This window comes from Pteronotus mesoamericanus, unplaced genomic scaffold, assembly GCF_021234165.1.
Source record: "Pteronotus mesoamericanus isolate MK-2021 breed Mesoamerican mustached bat unplaced genomic scaffold, CSHL_Meso_final scaffold_54, whole genome shotgun sequence".
In the NCBI taxonomy this organism is placed as follows: Eukaryota; Metazoa; Chordata; class Mammalia; order Chiroptera; family Mormoopidae; genus Pteronotus; species Pteronotus mesoamericanus.
Genome location: NW_026555321.1, coordinates 19,341,054 through 19,358,627, shown reverse-complemented (window position 1 = coordinate 19,358,627; position 17,574 = coordinate 19,341,054). Strand labels below are relative to the sequence as shown.

Sequence of the window (17,574 nt, the reverse complement as noted above, 5' to 3'; positions counted from 1 at the left end):
TATCTGCCATTGGAGTCCAAAAGCCAGTGGCATTCACTTCTCATGATCCTCAGGGAAGTTACTCGAGCCTAACGTTTTGAATGGCACTAGAACTCTGAAGATTAAAAGTTGATATGTAAGGGTTTTCTGCATCCTATAAAGAAAAAAAAAAACCAGCCTCTACTCTCTACCCTCACGCCCAAACAACGAAGGCAGTGCTCCACTAAACCCCAGAGAAAGCACTCTGAGATCTGAAGAGAGGCTTGCAGCTTAATAGGAAAGAGATCTAACATCAGCCCAAGGAATGGTTCAGGCTGTTTGTTGTTATTACATGTATATATGTGATCCCATTTAATTCTCACAACCACTTTATAATTATGGGTATTATCAGACCTTTTTTATTTTTCATCACAGTAAAGTAATATACAAAAATTTACAATGAAAAACTGCAGTCCCCCGCCCAAACCTTCTCACCTCTAGTCCTAGCCCAAAAAGGTTGGCCAATTTTAAACTTTATAGATATAAAGATGTTTTCCTTGTTATTTATCTCCATGTTTTAAAATGTTTATACTGTTACTTTTTTGCTTATCAATTTTATACATTTTGTGACAGGTGACAGTCTGACTACCCCACTACCTATTCCTCCACTCCATACCATTATAACATAGTTAGAGCAAAATTTGTCACTATTCTGTTTAATTTATGAGTCCTCACTATCAGTTGAAGTGGTAGTCACTAGAACAGCTCATACACATCCCAGTTCTCCATGTGGCCTATGGTAGGAACGTATTTCCCTGTCCCTATCTCACACTAAGTCAGGTGTGACTTCCTTTGACCAATCACTATGAGCAGTACTTGTGTCACTTTCAAATGGAAATTTAGGAACAAGTGCACAATGTGCTCTTCTTCCACCCATTATTACAGTGTGTGCTCACACTGACACAGGGCTTCCATCTGCCTGGTCCCCAAGTAACTAGTGAACAGATATGAGAAGGTAAGGAGGCAGCAGGAGGGCGTGATGATGTTTTCATGGCTTATATAAATCAAATATGTTATTTTCCTGCTCAAGCTTTATCTTTTAGAAAGTTAATAATTGCCTCCTTTTGCATTTGCTTGGTTTTCTTTATACGTATTACTAATTATTCCAGAACTCTTTCATGTAATTATAAAGCCCTGCTCAATGGTATTTTTTCTCATGATTGAGTGAGCAGGTAAGCTATTACTCCCATACTATTACTGAAGACCCTCCTCCTTGAGCCGCGTTCTCCTTCCCTTCTCTAATCTGAGTTGGCTGGTTTCTAAGCCTGCTGCAGGACTGGAATCAGGAACTTCCTCCCCTCTTTATCATAGAGTTTCTACCTACCTCTGTCCTCCTGGTTAGAATTCACTGTGCTCTGTCTTCCTTTTCTTTAGTTTACTGTCTTATCCTGGACTAACATACCCACCAGTATCTTTCTAAGAAAAGATGTGTGGGATATTCATTTTATTCCATCCTCACATTTTTTATTTCTTCTAGGAATAAATTTCCTCTCAATTTGAATATTTTCTTCTATTTTCTTCCAGCCTCCGCTATCCAATGTTGCATTTGAAATCCAAAGAAGGAACTTTAATTCCTAAACCTTTATACATATGATCTTCCCCTTGCCTGGCCTCCCACCCCGAAACCTCTGGAAGCTTTTAGAATTTGCCCTAAGTACTCTCAAATCTGATTATTTTTTACTCCTGAGGAGAGACTTCCAAGATGTGACCTTTGCCTGACCCATGAGCTGGACCTGGGCCAGAAGGGAGAGACTGCTTTTTCCAAACCCCACTTAGAGACAGACTGAACATAACCAATGTCCATTTTGACATAAACCAGTAACCCTCCCCCACCTCCCACTACATCCTAGTTCCTGTAACATGCTGTTGTCCGGGCCTGGTCAAGCCTGCAAACTAAATTCTTGTACCTGGAAGCATTCACATACTAGTACCCATGCTATCCCCCCTCCTTTACTCTGTATAATTCTTTGGCACCTGTCAAACACTTTGTCTTCCAGCTGCTCAAGATCCACCTCCTATGGAAGTTTTCCTTTAAAAACCCCATTAATTACAAAACTGCACTGGCCAGTCTCTTTCTTAGGTTTTTCACAGCCCTCAGCCAATGAAGGAAGATTTTGAGTCTCAGGACATTTTCCTGGGCCTGTGTGTATAATCTCCTCCCCAGCTGATGGACAATTTTATTCTAGAAGCTGAAGTCCTTCCTTTGGAAAATTTTCTGGTGCTATTTGATAAAATCATCCCATTTTCTGTTCTTTCTTCCTGTTACCACTATCAGATGGATGTTGGATCGCCTGTATTTATATTCTGATTTTTGTACCTTATCTTTTATTTTGTCCATCTTTTTGACTTTTTGTTCTATTTTCTGATAGACTCCTTGACTATTTGAAAAACTTTCAAATAGTTTAAAGGGTTTTGTTGTCATTTTTAAGGTCTTTGGAAATTTGCTTAAGCACCTGGCATTATCTCTGTTTCTCTGAGACCTTCTCCCTGCTGATTTGGTCTGTGTCTTTCAAAATGAAGATTTTCCCCAAATATCTAGCAATCCCTGACCATTTACATGTAAGACTGAAGCAATTAAAGGTCTAGAAGCTCTGTGAACACTGAATGGCAGAGCTTATCAACCTGAGGCTGCAGGCTGACTAGATGAACCCCATGATTTGATAAATTCCACCAATGAGCAAAGAGCTTAGTTAGGATTACTCTGCAGTGTTGGAATCCCGTCTCCTGACTTAGAATAAGGGAGATGCCTGCACACATTCTAGGAAAATAAGAGTTAGGGCCTAGACATTTGCCCTTCAGGACAATGACTTCCCCTTATTCACTCTTTTCCCACAGTCTTAAGCCAATTTAATTCTACCCTCTAGTCTTACCTCCTAGATGAGATATCTGATATACTACTGGGCTAACTAACAGTATAACCTCAAAAAACAGAAAAGGTACCTGAAGGAGTTCTATTGGTTCCCTATTCAGAATTTCAATCTGATCTCCTGTTTTTAGCCTTACACCTTAGTCTCTGCCTTCAAAGATATACCTAGTCACGCTGAGGTTTTACCATACTTTCTCTTTTTAAATTTGTACCTTTTATGCATTGGTGGTTGTTTAAGCAGGTTCCCGGGAGAAAGTAGAGAAATGTATATTGTCATGTTCAAATGAAAGTCCTCTAAAGACAAACTATTTGAGAACCATTGAGGTTGTTTTTTAAGTGATAGCTTTGCCTTATTTGTGCCAGGCTGACCTCTAGATCCTTAGTCAAATCAGTGGGTTTGGGTTTTGTTAGTTACGTTGGCTGATTTTGTTTTGTAAGAGAAACTCTTCAGGTTAGCATGTAGGAAGAATAACCACACATATATATTTCTGCCACTTTCACAACTGGGAAGGTTCAAAGTACAACTTCCAATGTATAACTTGGTTGAGGCTGGATTAAAAACTGCTTAAGTCAAATCATTAAACTGTATATGAGCCACATTATCTTGAAGTACTGTGTGACAGTATGTAAAATGTTAAAAAAGAGATCTTCCAAATAAACTCACATATGTATTCTTGCCATATAACTAAACGGTCAAGGGACATCAGCTTAAAATTATATTACTCAAATGCAATTTTTGAGAGCTTTATTTTACAAGGTGTAATTGGTTTAAAAATGTTTGCTCACAGGTGAAAACACTAACGAATTATTAATTTCTAAAAATGGAAATGTAAAAATAACAAATATGTATTTTTAGGGCAAAGTAAGTTTAAGCATCAAGCTATAAATGGTAACTATGAATGATAGAACTATACACTGGAGATAACTAAGAACTCTTATTATACTACTTAAAAATTTCTAAAGCACCCAATCACAAAGGAGTAGTAAGCTTGAAATATCAGTACATGTCATTTTACCACTCTGTAAGCCAGATCAACTAATATGAAATACACACATGTGTGATCCATGAAACAACGTGGTTTTGTTTGTTCTGAAGACACGAGATTCTTTCAGTGAAAGAACACAGACAACGGTCAGCAGAAACCTATAATAGTCTGTCATCAAGGACAAAATACAGGTTGAAAGAATCTGTCACTATTTCTAAGAAACTGAGAACAGGCTCCAACTCATTTAAATTGTTTGCTCACACAGCATAACTGGATACATCAATGCATGAAGTCAAAGAGAATGCGAGAATAACAAGGGGGTGAATCTACTATGAATTATGCACACTTTAAAGCAACAGATCTTTGTTATGCTCAATGACTGTATAAATCTGAAGGTGAAGAGACAATAAATGAAAAATAGTCATCTATGTTAAACAAGATATAATAAGCATTCTTTAAATGGAAGGATACCTGCTGTGTTCGGTGTACACACTTAACAGCCATCCACTTTTGCTCAGAACTAAAAGGATATTCAGCTTTTCTGATGTAGTCCTGTTGAAGTCCATCAAGACCCATCTATATGGCACAAAAAGAAAGTTAACTCACTGACATGTGACTATTTTTTCCTTTAACAAAGAACAACCATCAGAACTTGTAGCTACACTAGGTAGAGATACCTGGATTATCTTTCAAATAACAGTGATAGAGTAACAGTACTCCATCTATATATACCATATTTCTCTGAATAGCAGCATACATATTCAACATCAAAGTCTGGATGTTTAGATACATTTTAAGGCATGCTACCTGGGCTGTATATACACTAAGTCTTCAATACTGATTATATTAAAATCTCTACTGACTCAAATTCTGGACAGAAGCAGGATACAACTAAACAAAACTATTCAACCTATACTAAGCATTTACTTTTATAATGAATAGAAATTTTAGATTCAATTCTTTACTTCTTAGGGATTCAACTCTATCTTACTTGTTGTACCATTCTACTCCCTTACACCCTCATCCTACCACTTGATATTCTGACTACTACCAATGTCATGTAGCTATTCTCCCTCCCAATACCCTGTGGCATTTTCCTCCACATATTGAAAAGTATTTAAATTTTAAACTACTCAAAAACCTAGTTCATTACGTTTTGTTGACTTTTTGTTGTTAACTGAAACATGAAGACTCTTCTTCCTGGTTTCCAAAGGTCCTCCAGAAACTAACCATACAGCCTATTTAACAACCCTCTTGGTTACTCAAACCCTTTCCATTTCATCCAGATTAACCAATTCAAAAGCCAGAATCCATTCTGTGCTAATGTATTCCCCTATGCTTTTAATCCTGCTCTTTCCCTGGTTTACCTACTATCTAAACCCTTCTTATCCCCCTGACTTTTGGCTCAGCTGGCTGAGTGTTCTCTAGCAAAACAAAAGCTCGCCAGTAACGACACATGCCTGGATTGCGGGTCTGATTCCCTGTTGGGGCACGTGCAAGAGGCAGCCAACTGGAGTTTCTCTCTCACATCAATGTTTCTCTTCCTCTTTCTCCCTCCCTTCCCCTCTCTCTAAAAATAAATAAAATCTTTAAAAATAAAAAAATAAACCTTTCCTATCCTTCAAAGCCCAGGTCCCAAGTCTGAATTTGGACTGTTCTTACATGTGGCTCAATGTTTAGGACTTAACTGTCTACTATCTTGGTCTGCCTTATATTTGTTCCAAGCAAATTAGTGCTAATGTCCTACCTAAAAGGTAAGGCCTCCACCCATAAGGAATTGGTTTCACATTCTTTACCTCTTAAAGAGATAAAGTTAAATATAACACAGTAAATCTTGTCAACAGATTCAACTTTTGAATATTCTGCTAAGTATAATACAGTAAATACTTGTGGACATATTCAACTTTTGAATAACTTTTAAAAAGCTATACTATGTTATTTTAGTTGTAAGGAGAACAAATGATAAAATGTTACTGTTAAGAAAACATAAATAGCCTAAAAAATACCACTTTTCATAAATTAAATGTTATAATAACCAGCATTTCTATATTGGATCTCAATTCAAGCAACTTCATTTAGAGGCATATCCTGTTTCACAAAAGTCTCAAAACTTTCTAAGACTTCTCTTAGAAGTAGGAATTTTAGCCCTGCCTAGTGTGACTCAGTGGATTAAGCACTGGCCTGTGAACCAAAAGGTCACCGGTTTGATTCCCAGTCAGGGCACGTGTCTGGGTCGAGGGCTGGGAGCCATGTGAGAGGCAACCCGTCAATGTTTCTCTACCTCTCTTTCTTTCTCCCTTATACTCCCTCTAAAGATAGATATATAAAATCTTTTTTTTTTTAAAGTAGGAATTTATTTTTGTTTGGGTGTGACAGATTGAACTTTCAGATTTCTCATTTAATCAAATGTAGGATTTAGGAGAAGGGATCAACTGAAATACATAAAAGGGTTACTGAGAACAGCACTCTGTCTCCCTGACACAAATTCTAACTGAAGGTTCATTTTAATGAATTGATAATGAAGAAAAAGAGAAGGTTGAAAAAGGAAAAGCTGGCTTCTCAAGATGTCCTTAATATCTTCACATGGAAATAATAGAATGCTGCCTTTTACTCATTTGAAAGTTAGTATTTAGCAGCAATAACACACATAAAGTTCTTCATACAAAACTCTAATGATTATGGAAGACAGAAATATTTCTTCTTCCACAACTGGTCATTACTTTGTTTCTTGAATATAAGAGATATCAAGTTATACTGAGAAAGCTTTATGCTCTGTATTTCCAGGAAGACTAAAAACTAACTGGTTCCCAAAAGGCAGTAAAAACAACATACCTAAAACCAGTAATACTGAAACTAAGGGACTCACGTTCTCTTGTTAAGGGTGACATTGTTTATGTCAAAGAAGAGAGATTAGGTACACACCTTCATTGCTAGAGCAATTAGGGCTCCTTCTGTTGGCTTCCCCATGAGAGTGTTGTTTCTTATTACAGCATCATTGCACACACAGCCCGCCTAAAAGAAATACACATAAACTATGAACTTATCACTGTATCCTAAGTCACTATGAAGAATGTCACCTTCGTAGGGAATAAAGTATTTACCTCAACAATTCTGCTAACAGCTGGGTTATAAAATCCATGAATAACATCACCATCAACAATCACTTCTCCAAATGGATTGTAGCCAACTCCAGTAACCTAAGAAATAAAGCAAAACAATAATATAACCAGTAGATAGTCACACTGCTTATAAAAACCAAAATCTACAATGAATGCATTCATTTCATTTTAGACATCATGATACTGTTAGCATGAATATGTAAAAAAAGCATTGAAATTTGTGTATAAGAACACTTCATAGTTAAGGAAATATAAATTCTAATTTTCACCACAATGACAAACCTTTAGTTAATTACACTAATAATTAATTATAATAGTTACTAATTACAATAATAATAGAGTATATAAAATAATAATAGAGTATATCTTAAGTAGAAACAATATAATTGTTAACATAATATAATCTTTCATTTCTTCTGCCTACAACATACTATAAAATACATGTAAACCATGAAAATCTCTCTACATAAGTGACCTTAAATTTAGAAAACATTATATTAATAATATATTACAATATGCAAAGAATTTAAATCCATTACCACATCTAACATTCATGACAAGCTTGTAATGCAGACAAAAGCAGAAGTCTTTATGCAAATATGCAGGCTAAAAGACATTAAGTGATTTATCTTACCAATTTCAAGCTCCTTTAACAGCACACTACGAACCAGTTTTAAAAATCAGAGGTTGAGACAAGCCTATACTTATCCCATATGGCTAGAACAAGCCAAGCCAAAAAGTTGAATTTAAAATAAAAATAAGACAGTTAAAAGAGAAATTAACAACTGGTTAATGCCTGACATTCACGAGGTCTGTCCGGAAAGTATCCAGCCACGCATTACAGAAAATAAAAGACATTTATTGAAGAAGATCAAAGATACAAGAAACATTGTACATACGACAATGACGCCTCAGTCCCCTTCAAAACAGGCAACCTGGGACCTCACAGAGTTCTCCCAGCATCTCTTCCATTGTTCAAAACACTCTGGAAAATCTTTTGTTGGAATAGCCATGAGGTACCTCATCGTATATTTTCCTGAATTTCATCTACAGTCTGAAATCTCTTCCCTTTTAAAGGTGATTTTAGCTTTGGGAAAAGCCAGAAGTCACAGGGCGCCAAATATGAGCTCTTGGGGGACTGAGTCACCTGGGTGATTTGATGTTTCACCAAAATATTCTACACAAGATGTGATGCATGAGCGGCCATGTTGTCGTGAAAAATCACCAGGTGTCCATAGTTGCAGCCCTTTACATCATATTGCATCTCCCAACTGACAAAGAACACTGAGGTAGTACTCCTTATTAATTGTTCAGCCTGGAAGGACAGACTTGTGATGGACAACACCCTTCCAATCAGAAACACGGTTAACATGACCTTGATCTTGCTGTGACTTTATCGCACCTTCTCTGGGCATGGAGAACCGGGCAACTTCCACTGGGATTACTGGGCCTTCAATTCCCATATCATGGCCATAGACCCATGATTCGTCTCTGGTTATGACCTTCTCAAGGAAATCTGGTTCACTGGCAGTGGTTTCAATCAAGTCATTAGCAACTGCAGCACGATGTTCCTTCTGCTCTGGTAGCAGAAACCATGGAACAAATTTTGCCACAACACATTTCATGCCAAGATCCTGTGTCAAAATCTCAGACACAGTAGTTTTTGGAATCCCCAGATCAGCTTCTAGTCCTCGCCATGTCAGTTGCTGATCTTTGCTGATTGCAGCCTGGACACGTTCAACATTCTCAGGTGTTCTGCTTGTTGCAGGCCTTACAGAATGTGGATCACTTTCAACAGATGCTTGACCATCTTTGGAGCATTTGTGCCACACTTTTATTTGTGCTGCCCTCATTGCATCATCCCCCAAAGCCTTCTGAATCATCCGAATAGTTTCCACAGAGGAATGTGCAAGCTTAACTTTGCAAACTTATGCAAAACTTTGCAATATGCAAACTTTGATGCATATTCATTGGTATATTCTCTTGCTTTGAATGCGACGGCCATACTGTATACATGCTCACTCAATGGCATTACCACCCCCACTGACTAGTACAGTGAAGTCGTCACCATTCACGCATGCACATTTCCAGTCCACTCTCCTTGGCTGCCAGGTTATATCAATGTCGCACAAACCATTCTCATATTATCAATGGCTGGACTTTTTCCAGACAGACCTCGTAAAATTATGGCCCTGTCCTGGCTCAGTTGGTTGGAGCATGATCCTATGCACCAAAAGACTATGGGTTTGATCTTGGGTCAGGGCACATACCTAAGTTGCAAGTTCGATCCCCAATCTGGGCACTTACAGGAGGCAACCAAGAGATCAAAGTTTTCCTCTCTCACATTGAGGTTTCTCCCCCTCACTTTCCTCTTCCCTTCCCCTTTTTCTAAAACTAAATAAAATCTTAGGGGAAAAAAAAGGTGTCAAGCAGATTCAAAGTTTCAGCACTCTACAACTGGAATAAAACAAGACCTAGTAGTTTCATATTGAATGAGAAATCTCTGCAGCTAACTAATGTTACAGCCATTTTAAAGTTAAGACACCAGAAGTTAATAATGTTAAACACCAAGTTTCTTAACAAAGAAATACTGTTGTTAAATCAATCTACAGAGTACCTCAGCATGCAGACCATCTGACGTAAATATGTGAGTAACAGTCATTTCATTCTTCGTCAGTGTTCCAGTTTTATCTGAGCAAATGACATTACAGCAGCCTAAAGAATAAATCATTATGTGTCACCAAAAGTCAAGGAGAAATACAAGTTCACATTGAAAACAAATCAGATTGTATTATAGAAGGCTGCCCTGCTTCTCTGAATTTTGTACAAATGAAGCTCATTGATCATTTTAAATTGTTGACTCTCATAATGTTTGCTTCATCATAAGGTAGTTTCTGAAATTAAAATTAAAAATTAGATATTGATAAATGCTGACTTTTTCTATTTACAATTGATTTCTTCAAAGCTACTCGATATTAGTTTTATATAATAATTTTATAATACATTTCTAGAAAGTTTTAAGGGTACCTAAGTACAAATCCATATAATTTTTTTAATCAGTATTTTAAGGTATTTTACTTTCTTGACAATAAAATGCAAATGAGAAATTAAATTCAACAATTTTGAATTCCTAAATTTAAAAAAATTAAGTTTCATAGCATATAGTTATCATAACTTTCGTGTCACATATAAAGTATTATAGCAATATAACTTGTATACTTCTTGTTTTTATAAGCAAATTCTAATTACGTATGACACTTTAGGATCTATAACTATCAATTATCTTTTTTGAGATGTCAAAAGAAAAATTTTATTAATATTTCACTTATTACATTGATATTTTAAGTATTTTAAGAATTAGAATACTCCATGATGCAGAAAGACTTCTCTGAGAGTCCTCTGTCCTGAGTGATATGCATTTTTAATTACCATTTTTAGTTGTTAAAACCATACTCACATTGCCACAAACCAAACATCACTATGCAAAACCGCTGAGACAAAAAATTATAAAACCCAAAGGTAATTCACTGTTAGCGTAACTAACATACATCTTTGCATAAGTAGGATCTTTCCACAGACTTACCCAGAGTTTCAACTATGGGCAGTTTTTTCACAATGGCCCTTTTCTTCACCATTCTCATAACACCAAGGGCCAGAGTCACTGTGACCACAATGGGAAGACCTTCAGGAATTGCTGCTACGGCCAAACTGTAACCAATGGTTAAAGTTTAAGATACATAGTAACCACAGCAATAATTTCAACTGTCTGTTACTTAAAATAATAGCTAAAAATAATTGCAAAATTAATACTGTCAACACCAAAAATGGTCTCACAAGGAAGGGAAAGTAAACACTGGACACCTACTAGCTGCCCGGTTAAGCAGTAAAGAATATAGGTTCTGACATCAGATTGCTTATATTTGTACTGCTAGCTTCACTGATTTTTACCTGTGTACCCTGAGCTGTTATTACCCCACCTCTGTAATTTAAGTTTCCTCATCTACAAATATAGATAACAACAACAGGTTTTCAGACAAAACTTATACATGAATGTTTAGAGGAGCACTATTCACAATAGCCAAAGAAGCTTGGAAACAGCCCACAAGTCCATAAACTGATGAATAGGAAATCGTCGTACACACACACAATGGAATATTACTCATCCACACAATGGAGTATTATTCAGTCATAGAAAGGAATGAAGTACTGATTATATGCTCAACATGGATGAACCTCGAAAACCTTTAGAATTGATTTCTTCAAACCTACTTGATACTAGCTTTAGATATCATATTTTGCCATATGTAATGCACGTTTTGCCCAAATTTTTGAGGGAAAAATAAGGATGCTCATTATACATGGGCAGTACTAATTCTGTATCTATATAAATGTTTTTAATTCTTTTGTTTATGCTTATATGTTAAAAGTGTTAACTTTAGAAAGCAATAATGATGTCTGTATACAAAATAATACCCTGGAATATAATTATGTTTTGTTTCTAAATATAAATAAATTAAAAAGTATATTAAAAAATTAAAACTTTTTTTCCCTGAAAGTTTGGGCCAAAAACATGGGAGGACATTATACATGGCAAAATACAGTAATAAATTTATATAATACATTTTCTAGAAAGTGTTTTTTGTTGTTTTTGTAAGACTGAGGTTTTTTTCCTTTATTTTTTTAAGTTTTTTTTAACTGTTCAAATAAATGTCTCCATTTTCTTGCCACCACTTTCCCCTGCCCCACCCACCCCTACCTCCCACCCTCAATCCTTCCTCACTTTGGCTTTGTCCATGGGCCCTTTATACATGTTCCTAGACTTGACCCTTCCCCTTCTTTTCCCTGTTACCCCCTCCCTCCTCCGCTCTGGTTACTGTTGGTTTCTTTTTCCTTTCAATGTTGCTGGTTATATTTTTCTTGCTTGTTTTATTGATTAGGTGCCACTAATAGGTGAGATCATATGGTATTTGTCTTTCACCCCCTGGCTTACTTCGCTTATCATAATGCTCTCCAGTTCCATCCTAGCTGCCACGAAGCATAGGAGTTCCTTCTTTACATTTGCTGCTTAACATTCCATTGTGTAAATGTATCATAGTTTTTTGATCCACTCATTTATTGATGGGCACTTACACTGCCTCCAGCACTTGGCTATTATAAATTGTGCTGCTATGAACATTGGGGTGCATAGGTTCTTTTGAATTGGTGCTGTGGGATTCTTGGGGTATAATCCCAGCAGTGGAATTGCTGCATTTTCTAGAAAGTTATAAAGGTACCTAAATATAAACCCATATAATTTTTTAATCAGTATTTTAAGGTGTTTTGCTTTCTCAATAATAAAATGCAAACAAGAAATTAAATTCAACAATTCGGGATTCCTAAATTTAAGAAAAGTTTCATAGTATACTTAAGGGCTACTGGATGAAAGAAGGTGAAGGGATTAGCCAAAGAAAATACATTCATCATCCAAAGACACAGACAACAGTGTGGTGATGGTGGAAGAGAGGAGGGAGGTGGGGTGAGGCTGCGAGGGGCAGAGGCTGGATGGAGGTGGCCAAAGCGGGGAAAAATGGGGATATCTGCAATAGTGCCAACCATTAAAAGTTAAAAAAAAAAAAGCCCTGGCTGGTATGGCTCAGCGGATTGAGCGCCGGCCTGTGAACCGAAAAGTTGCTGGTTCGATTCCCTGTCAGGGCACATGCCTGGGTTGCAGGCCAGGTCCCCAGTTAGGAGCATGCGAGAAACAACCAGTTGATGTTTCTCTCACACATCAATGTTTCTCTTCCTCTCTTTCTCCCTCCCTTCTCCTATCTCTGAAAATAAATAAATAAAATCTTTTAAAAAAGAAAACATTTATGTTAAGTCAAAGAAGCCAGACACACAAAAGGACTCATGACTCCATTTATATGAATACCAAGAAATTAGCAAACCACAAAGACAGAAAGCAGTTTAGTGGTTGCCAAGAGCTAGGGAGACAGAAGAATGAGGACTGATTGCTTAATGAACACAGGGTTTTCTTTTGGGGTGATTAAAAAGTTCTGACACTAAATATAGTGGTGATGGTTATACACTATGAATATAGTTAACTGCATTGTACATTTTTAAGTAGTAAATTTTAAGGTATGTGTATTTTATCATAACAAAAAAAATAATTACTTCACTGTTTCCCTTGTGACATAAAAAAAAATTAAATCTCTATCTATATCCCATATTTCAAGTATTATCTTGACTCCACTACAGATAAGGACATAGCATTTCTATTCTTCATTCTAACAAGGTTCCTGCCTCTGTTTCTACTTCACAATTTCTACAAATTTTTTTTGCATGATCTAAATTGATATTATTAGCATTCTGTTATATAACATAATTAACTTTTTAGTGGTTTGTTTACAGGTTGATTCTAAAATTGAAAGCCAACAAATAACATTTATAATGCCACTGCCTTAACAATGTTCACTGAAGAGTCAATAAATATGTGCTATCATTAATACTTCCTTCTCACTTTTGAACTATTCTAAATTCAAATAGAACCTTATGCTTTCATTAACCCTCACTGTATCAGAAAAGCCAGGCATCATAATTTACAATCTGGATCCAATGGACCTTGTCATGCTTTTATATTTAAGCCATTTTATAAATAATTTGCAGAAGAATAAAGTGGATTGTTAAAATTTTCACTTGAAATTTAACTATATTTCTCAACTTGAAAGTATATATATCTGAAATGGGCAATGTCCTTTGAATGCCACTAATTGCTCAGTAACTGTCATGAATGACCCTGGAAAGTATCCTTATAACAGTGATTTCAAAATCAAAAAAGCATTTCCAACACGTTATAGGCTTATCAATTCTATTTCCTCTCTTTGCCATTTATTTCTTCAGATGTAACACTTCTGAAAATGCCGATGGTTCATAACTTTGTTGAAAAGAGACAGTCATCTTCTTCGTAACATAACTATTAAACATTTTCACTTTTAGATTTATAAACTCCAATTACAATGGTGAATCCAATGAGGTATTTCATTTCTATTTCCTTTTTATCACCTTTATATTCGTACCAGCCTTGAGCATTTCTCCACTTATAAATGGTATGAAGTAAATGTTGATAAACAAATATAAAAGATGAAAGGACACTGTCACACATCCTTGTCCTTTTAGCAAAAAGGGGTGGTCCTTTGTTCTTGCTGGAAAACATTGCATGATGGCAATTCCTTGTTGTAGAATGACTAACAGGGAGAGAATACCTGTCCTTACCTTTTTTCCTTAAAAATAAACTACTCATTAATTCAGGAGTTTGAGAAAATCAAGATTACCATCATCCAAGGACTCACAGTGTTGAGATTTCATTTATATTAATTCAATTTCACCCTCATCATTAGAGCTTACAGTGGTTTTCTCCGTGCATTTATTTTCTGGTTTGTCTAATAATTATGAAAGTTCTTCTGTCATTTATGCTTTGCAATTTTGATAGAAAATGAAAAATTCTGAATGCTTAACTTTGTTTAATGAATGAAGAAAAAAAGGAATATATCTCCAGACTTTCTTTTATACTGTCTTAAAGATGATGTAATACTTTGGGCAACATAATAAGAAAAGTAAAAGATAAAAGAATAGTTATAATTTATTATTACATCAACTTACAAGCAATCCCATCATCCTTCTGCTGTCTTACTGTTATACTAATTTTTAGCACAGTTGGAAATAACTGTGCTAACAAATGCTAAGATAAGGAAATAACAAAATTTTTCAAGACATAGGAGAAGTATAGCCACTAAAATCCTATAAAGCATCACAGATTTATGAACCCATATGGTAACTGCAAAATATACTACCATTTATTCAATTTAAAAAATTTTAAATGTTCGTGCTTTGGAAGACCTTGAGTGGAAATGGCAATCATGATTTGTCAACTTCACAAATAATTTAAACTGCTCAAAAAAAATACATCTAAAGGTTCAAAATCAGTCAAACAGATAATGTGCCAACAGTTAATATTTCAAACTCATGCCCTATTTTAAATTTAATTTGTATTTAACCCAAGGTTTTTTATACCAATTTAAGCCAAGATTTTCAAATTCAATTTCTGCCACTTTGGAAAAAAATACTCTTTCACTGTATCACAATTACCTTTTAACTTCTTATTCATCCTATATATTCCTTGTAATCCATTCACTTTTTTCTAATCCATTGACTTTTGTTCTAATTCTTGAACTATAACTTCCTAGATTTATTTTCCTTAGATGTCAAGGTGAGTTCTACTCTTTACTTACATCATCATCTTCCTTTCTTTCACCCTTGTTTTGCTGGAATTCACACAAGGATAGGTATGGGATAAATTTTCTAATTACCTACCTATTTATAATAAGCTGTATTGATCCTTCAGGTTTACGGACTTAAAATCATCTCCCCCCCATACTTTCATAGTACTGCCCCCAATGTCTTTTAATGTAATCCAATGTTGCTGTGGATGAAGGATTAAAAAAATCCTTTTCCCCTTCTGTAGTGATCAAATCTCTAGCTCTGTTCCCCTAATGACTTGATAAAGGTAGCATGTCAATGAGGATGCTAGGCAACACTGCTTATGATAAAGGGATCTCCTGATTGATGAACTGTCTATAGATTGGAAGAATTATAATTATTTTACAGGAAGCCATAGCTTTGGGTTTCCTGAGTGTAGTGACACATGACTAAATACACATGTTTCTTGCAGGCATCCTGGAAAATGTATATTTCCAGAGATGCTGGCTCCTGTGGAATATGAAACATTTTAGCTCTGGGTAGTTCCTGGACTTATAGTCCTCTCATCCCCTTGTACCAAAGCTGAACTGCTGCTCAAACCGTTGCAAGGGCTCTCCCACCAGAGGGATGCCTGAAGTTGCCATGCTGTGTTCAGGGCAGGAGTACCAGATGAGACCTATGAGAGAGTTTTGTGAGTTGAAATGTTTAGCAGAACCTAAAAAGACTTCATGATGGGAACTGCAGCTGCTCTTTAGAAGTCTGATACTTGTCTAATTAGTCCTTTGTAGATGACTTTATTTTCTTTAGTTTCACAATGATATATCTAGGTTGGAGTTTTTTTCATCCTGCTTGACAATTGGAGGACCTATCCAAAATGTAAAGATTCATGCCTCATTTCAGATTGCGAAAATATTAATGTATCATTTCTTATATAATTTCCTCTTATTTCTTTTTGAAACTCCTATTAGTTAGATATGGTAGTTACTGAATTATTCTCTTTGACACTTTTATCTCATTCTCTGTTTTGGACTTTATAATCTATTTTTTTGGGAGATCTCTTCAAGTACATATTATAGTCCTTAAATTAAAATTTTAATTTCAGCAATCATATTCTTAATTTCTAAAACCTCTTTCCTTTTGTTCCGTACCCTTTTCTACAGCAATCTATCAAGAATGCAGTTTCTTCACCAATCTCTGAAAAGATAAACAGTTTATTTTTAATTTTTCTTCTTTTTTCTTGAATTTTTTCATATTTTTCACTGAAATTGATCATTCAGTTTTTATATTATGGTCTTTCTCTTTTCATGCTGCTAGTTTTTGGTTTCGTAGATCCTTCACTGTCTGTTTACATATAAAAATGCAACAATATGTTGATAATACTAGATATCTAGTGGGATTTCTCCACTGTCATATATATTGATTTTAATTTTCCTAGAGTTCATTTCAATTATGAATTCTGAACTATTTTAGTAGAGACATTATACCCTATGTACTCATATAAAACCTTCACAATGTAACATAAGATATGCCTATCAGAGAAATAAAAACAAGAGACTTCTATTTATAAGTAAACCATTAGAACTTACCTCACACTAATAGTAAACATTTCCAGGATATCTTTTCCTAGTAACCAGCCAACCAACATGATGATACCTGGAACAGAATCAATCAGCTATTTTTCTTTTTTATATGAAATGACTTAGGTGTAGAAGGGATAAAATAACAAGCTGAGGGCAGCAAAATATTCCTTGATATTAAAGGGAAAGTATATCAGGAAATGATTACAAGATTTTACAAAAATCCGTTAAGCAGGAGAGATTAAAGTTAATGCTGCAACACACACATGCACACACATACATACACTTTACCTTTTGTTGTCATGGCTGCCGCCCACCCCTTAAAACAACAATATCTGAGAGCTCCCGGTATGAGAAAACAATACTAGTACTTACATACAATAGGGAGAAAAAAGGTCCCATAAGATATATCTTATATTTATTATCAACTTTGCAAAAATAAACCCTGGAACTTTACTTCGCGTAACTCAATATCCAAACATTACACAGTAAGTTTGTACTACAAAAACAAAGAAGCACTTACACCTTGGCTCAAAGAGTGATGGAAATCTTACCTAAGACATCTAAAACTGCATTAATATTTAAAAATTACTACTTTTATGGCATTCAGAAAGAAAAAAGTCAACTAACATAAATGAAACAACTGATTCCATATTCTCTGCTTTAACCTTGTCTTTGAAAAACAGGGGTGCAAAGGGTATACTACTGATTTTATGAGGAAAAACACAATATAATCAGAGTTTTAATAAAGCAACTTCAAGATTGTATTCTCA

The 17,574-nt window shown here is 35.5% G+C and overlaps 1 protein-coding gene across 5 annotated transcripts in view; it reads right to left on the bottom strand.

The window, feature by feature from the left end:
• The window catches only part of ATP2C1 (ATPase secretory pathway Ca2+ transporting 1), a 133,567-nt gene that overhangs the window by 32,693 nt on the left and 83,300 nt on the right, over positions 1-17,574 (bottom strand). For all 5 annotated transcript variants that reach the window (XM_054595163.1, XM_054595166.1, XM_054595164.1 and 2 more), the window contains 6 exons: positions 16,811-16,877; positions 10,573-10,697; positions 9,607-9,704; positions 6,972-7,067; positions 6,793-6,882; positions 4,342-4,446 (listed from right to left, as the gene is read on the bottom strand). In XM_054595163.1, the coding sequence (XP_054451138.1) occupies positions 4,342-4,446; positions 6,793-6,882; positions 6,972-7,067; positions 9,607-9,704; positions 10,573-10,697; positions 16,811-16,877 (581 nt within the window). The remainder of the gene's footprint in view (positions 1-4,341; positions 4,447-6,792; positions 6,883-6,971; positions 7,068-9,606; positions 9,705-10,572; positions 10,698-16,810; positions 16,878-17,574) is intronic.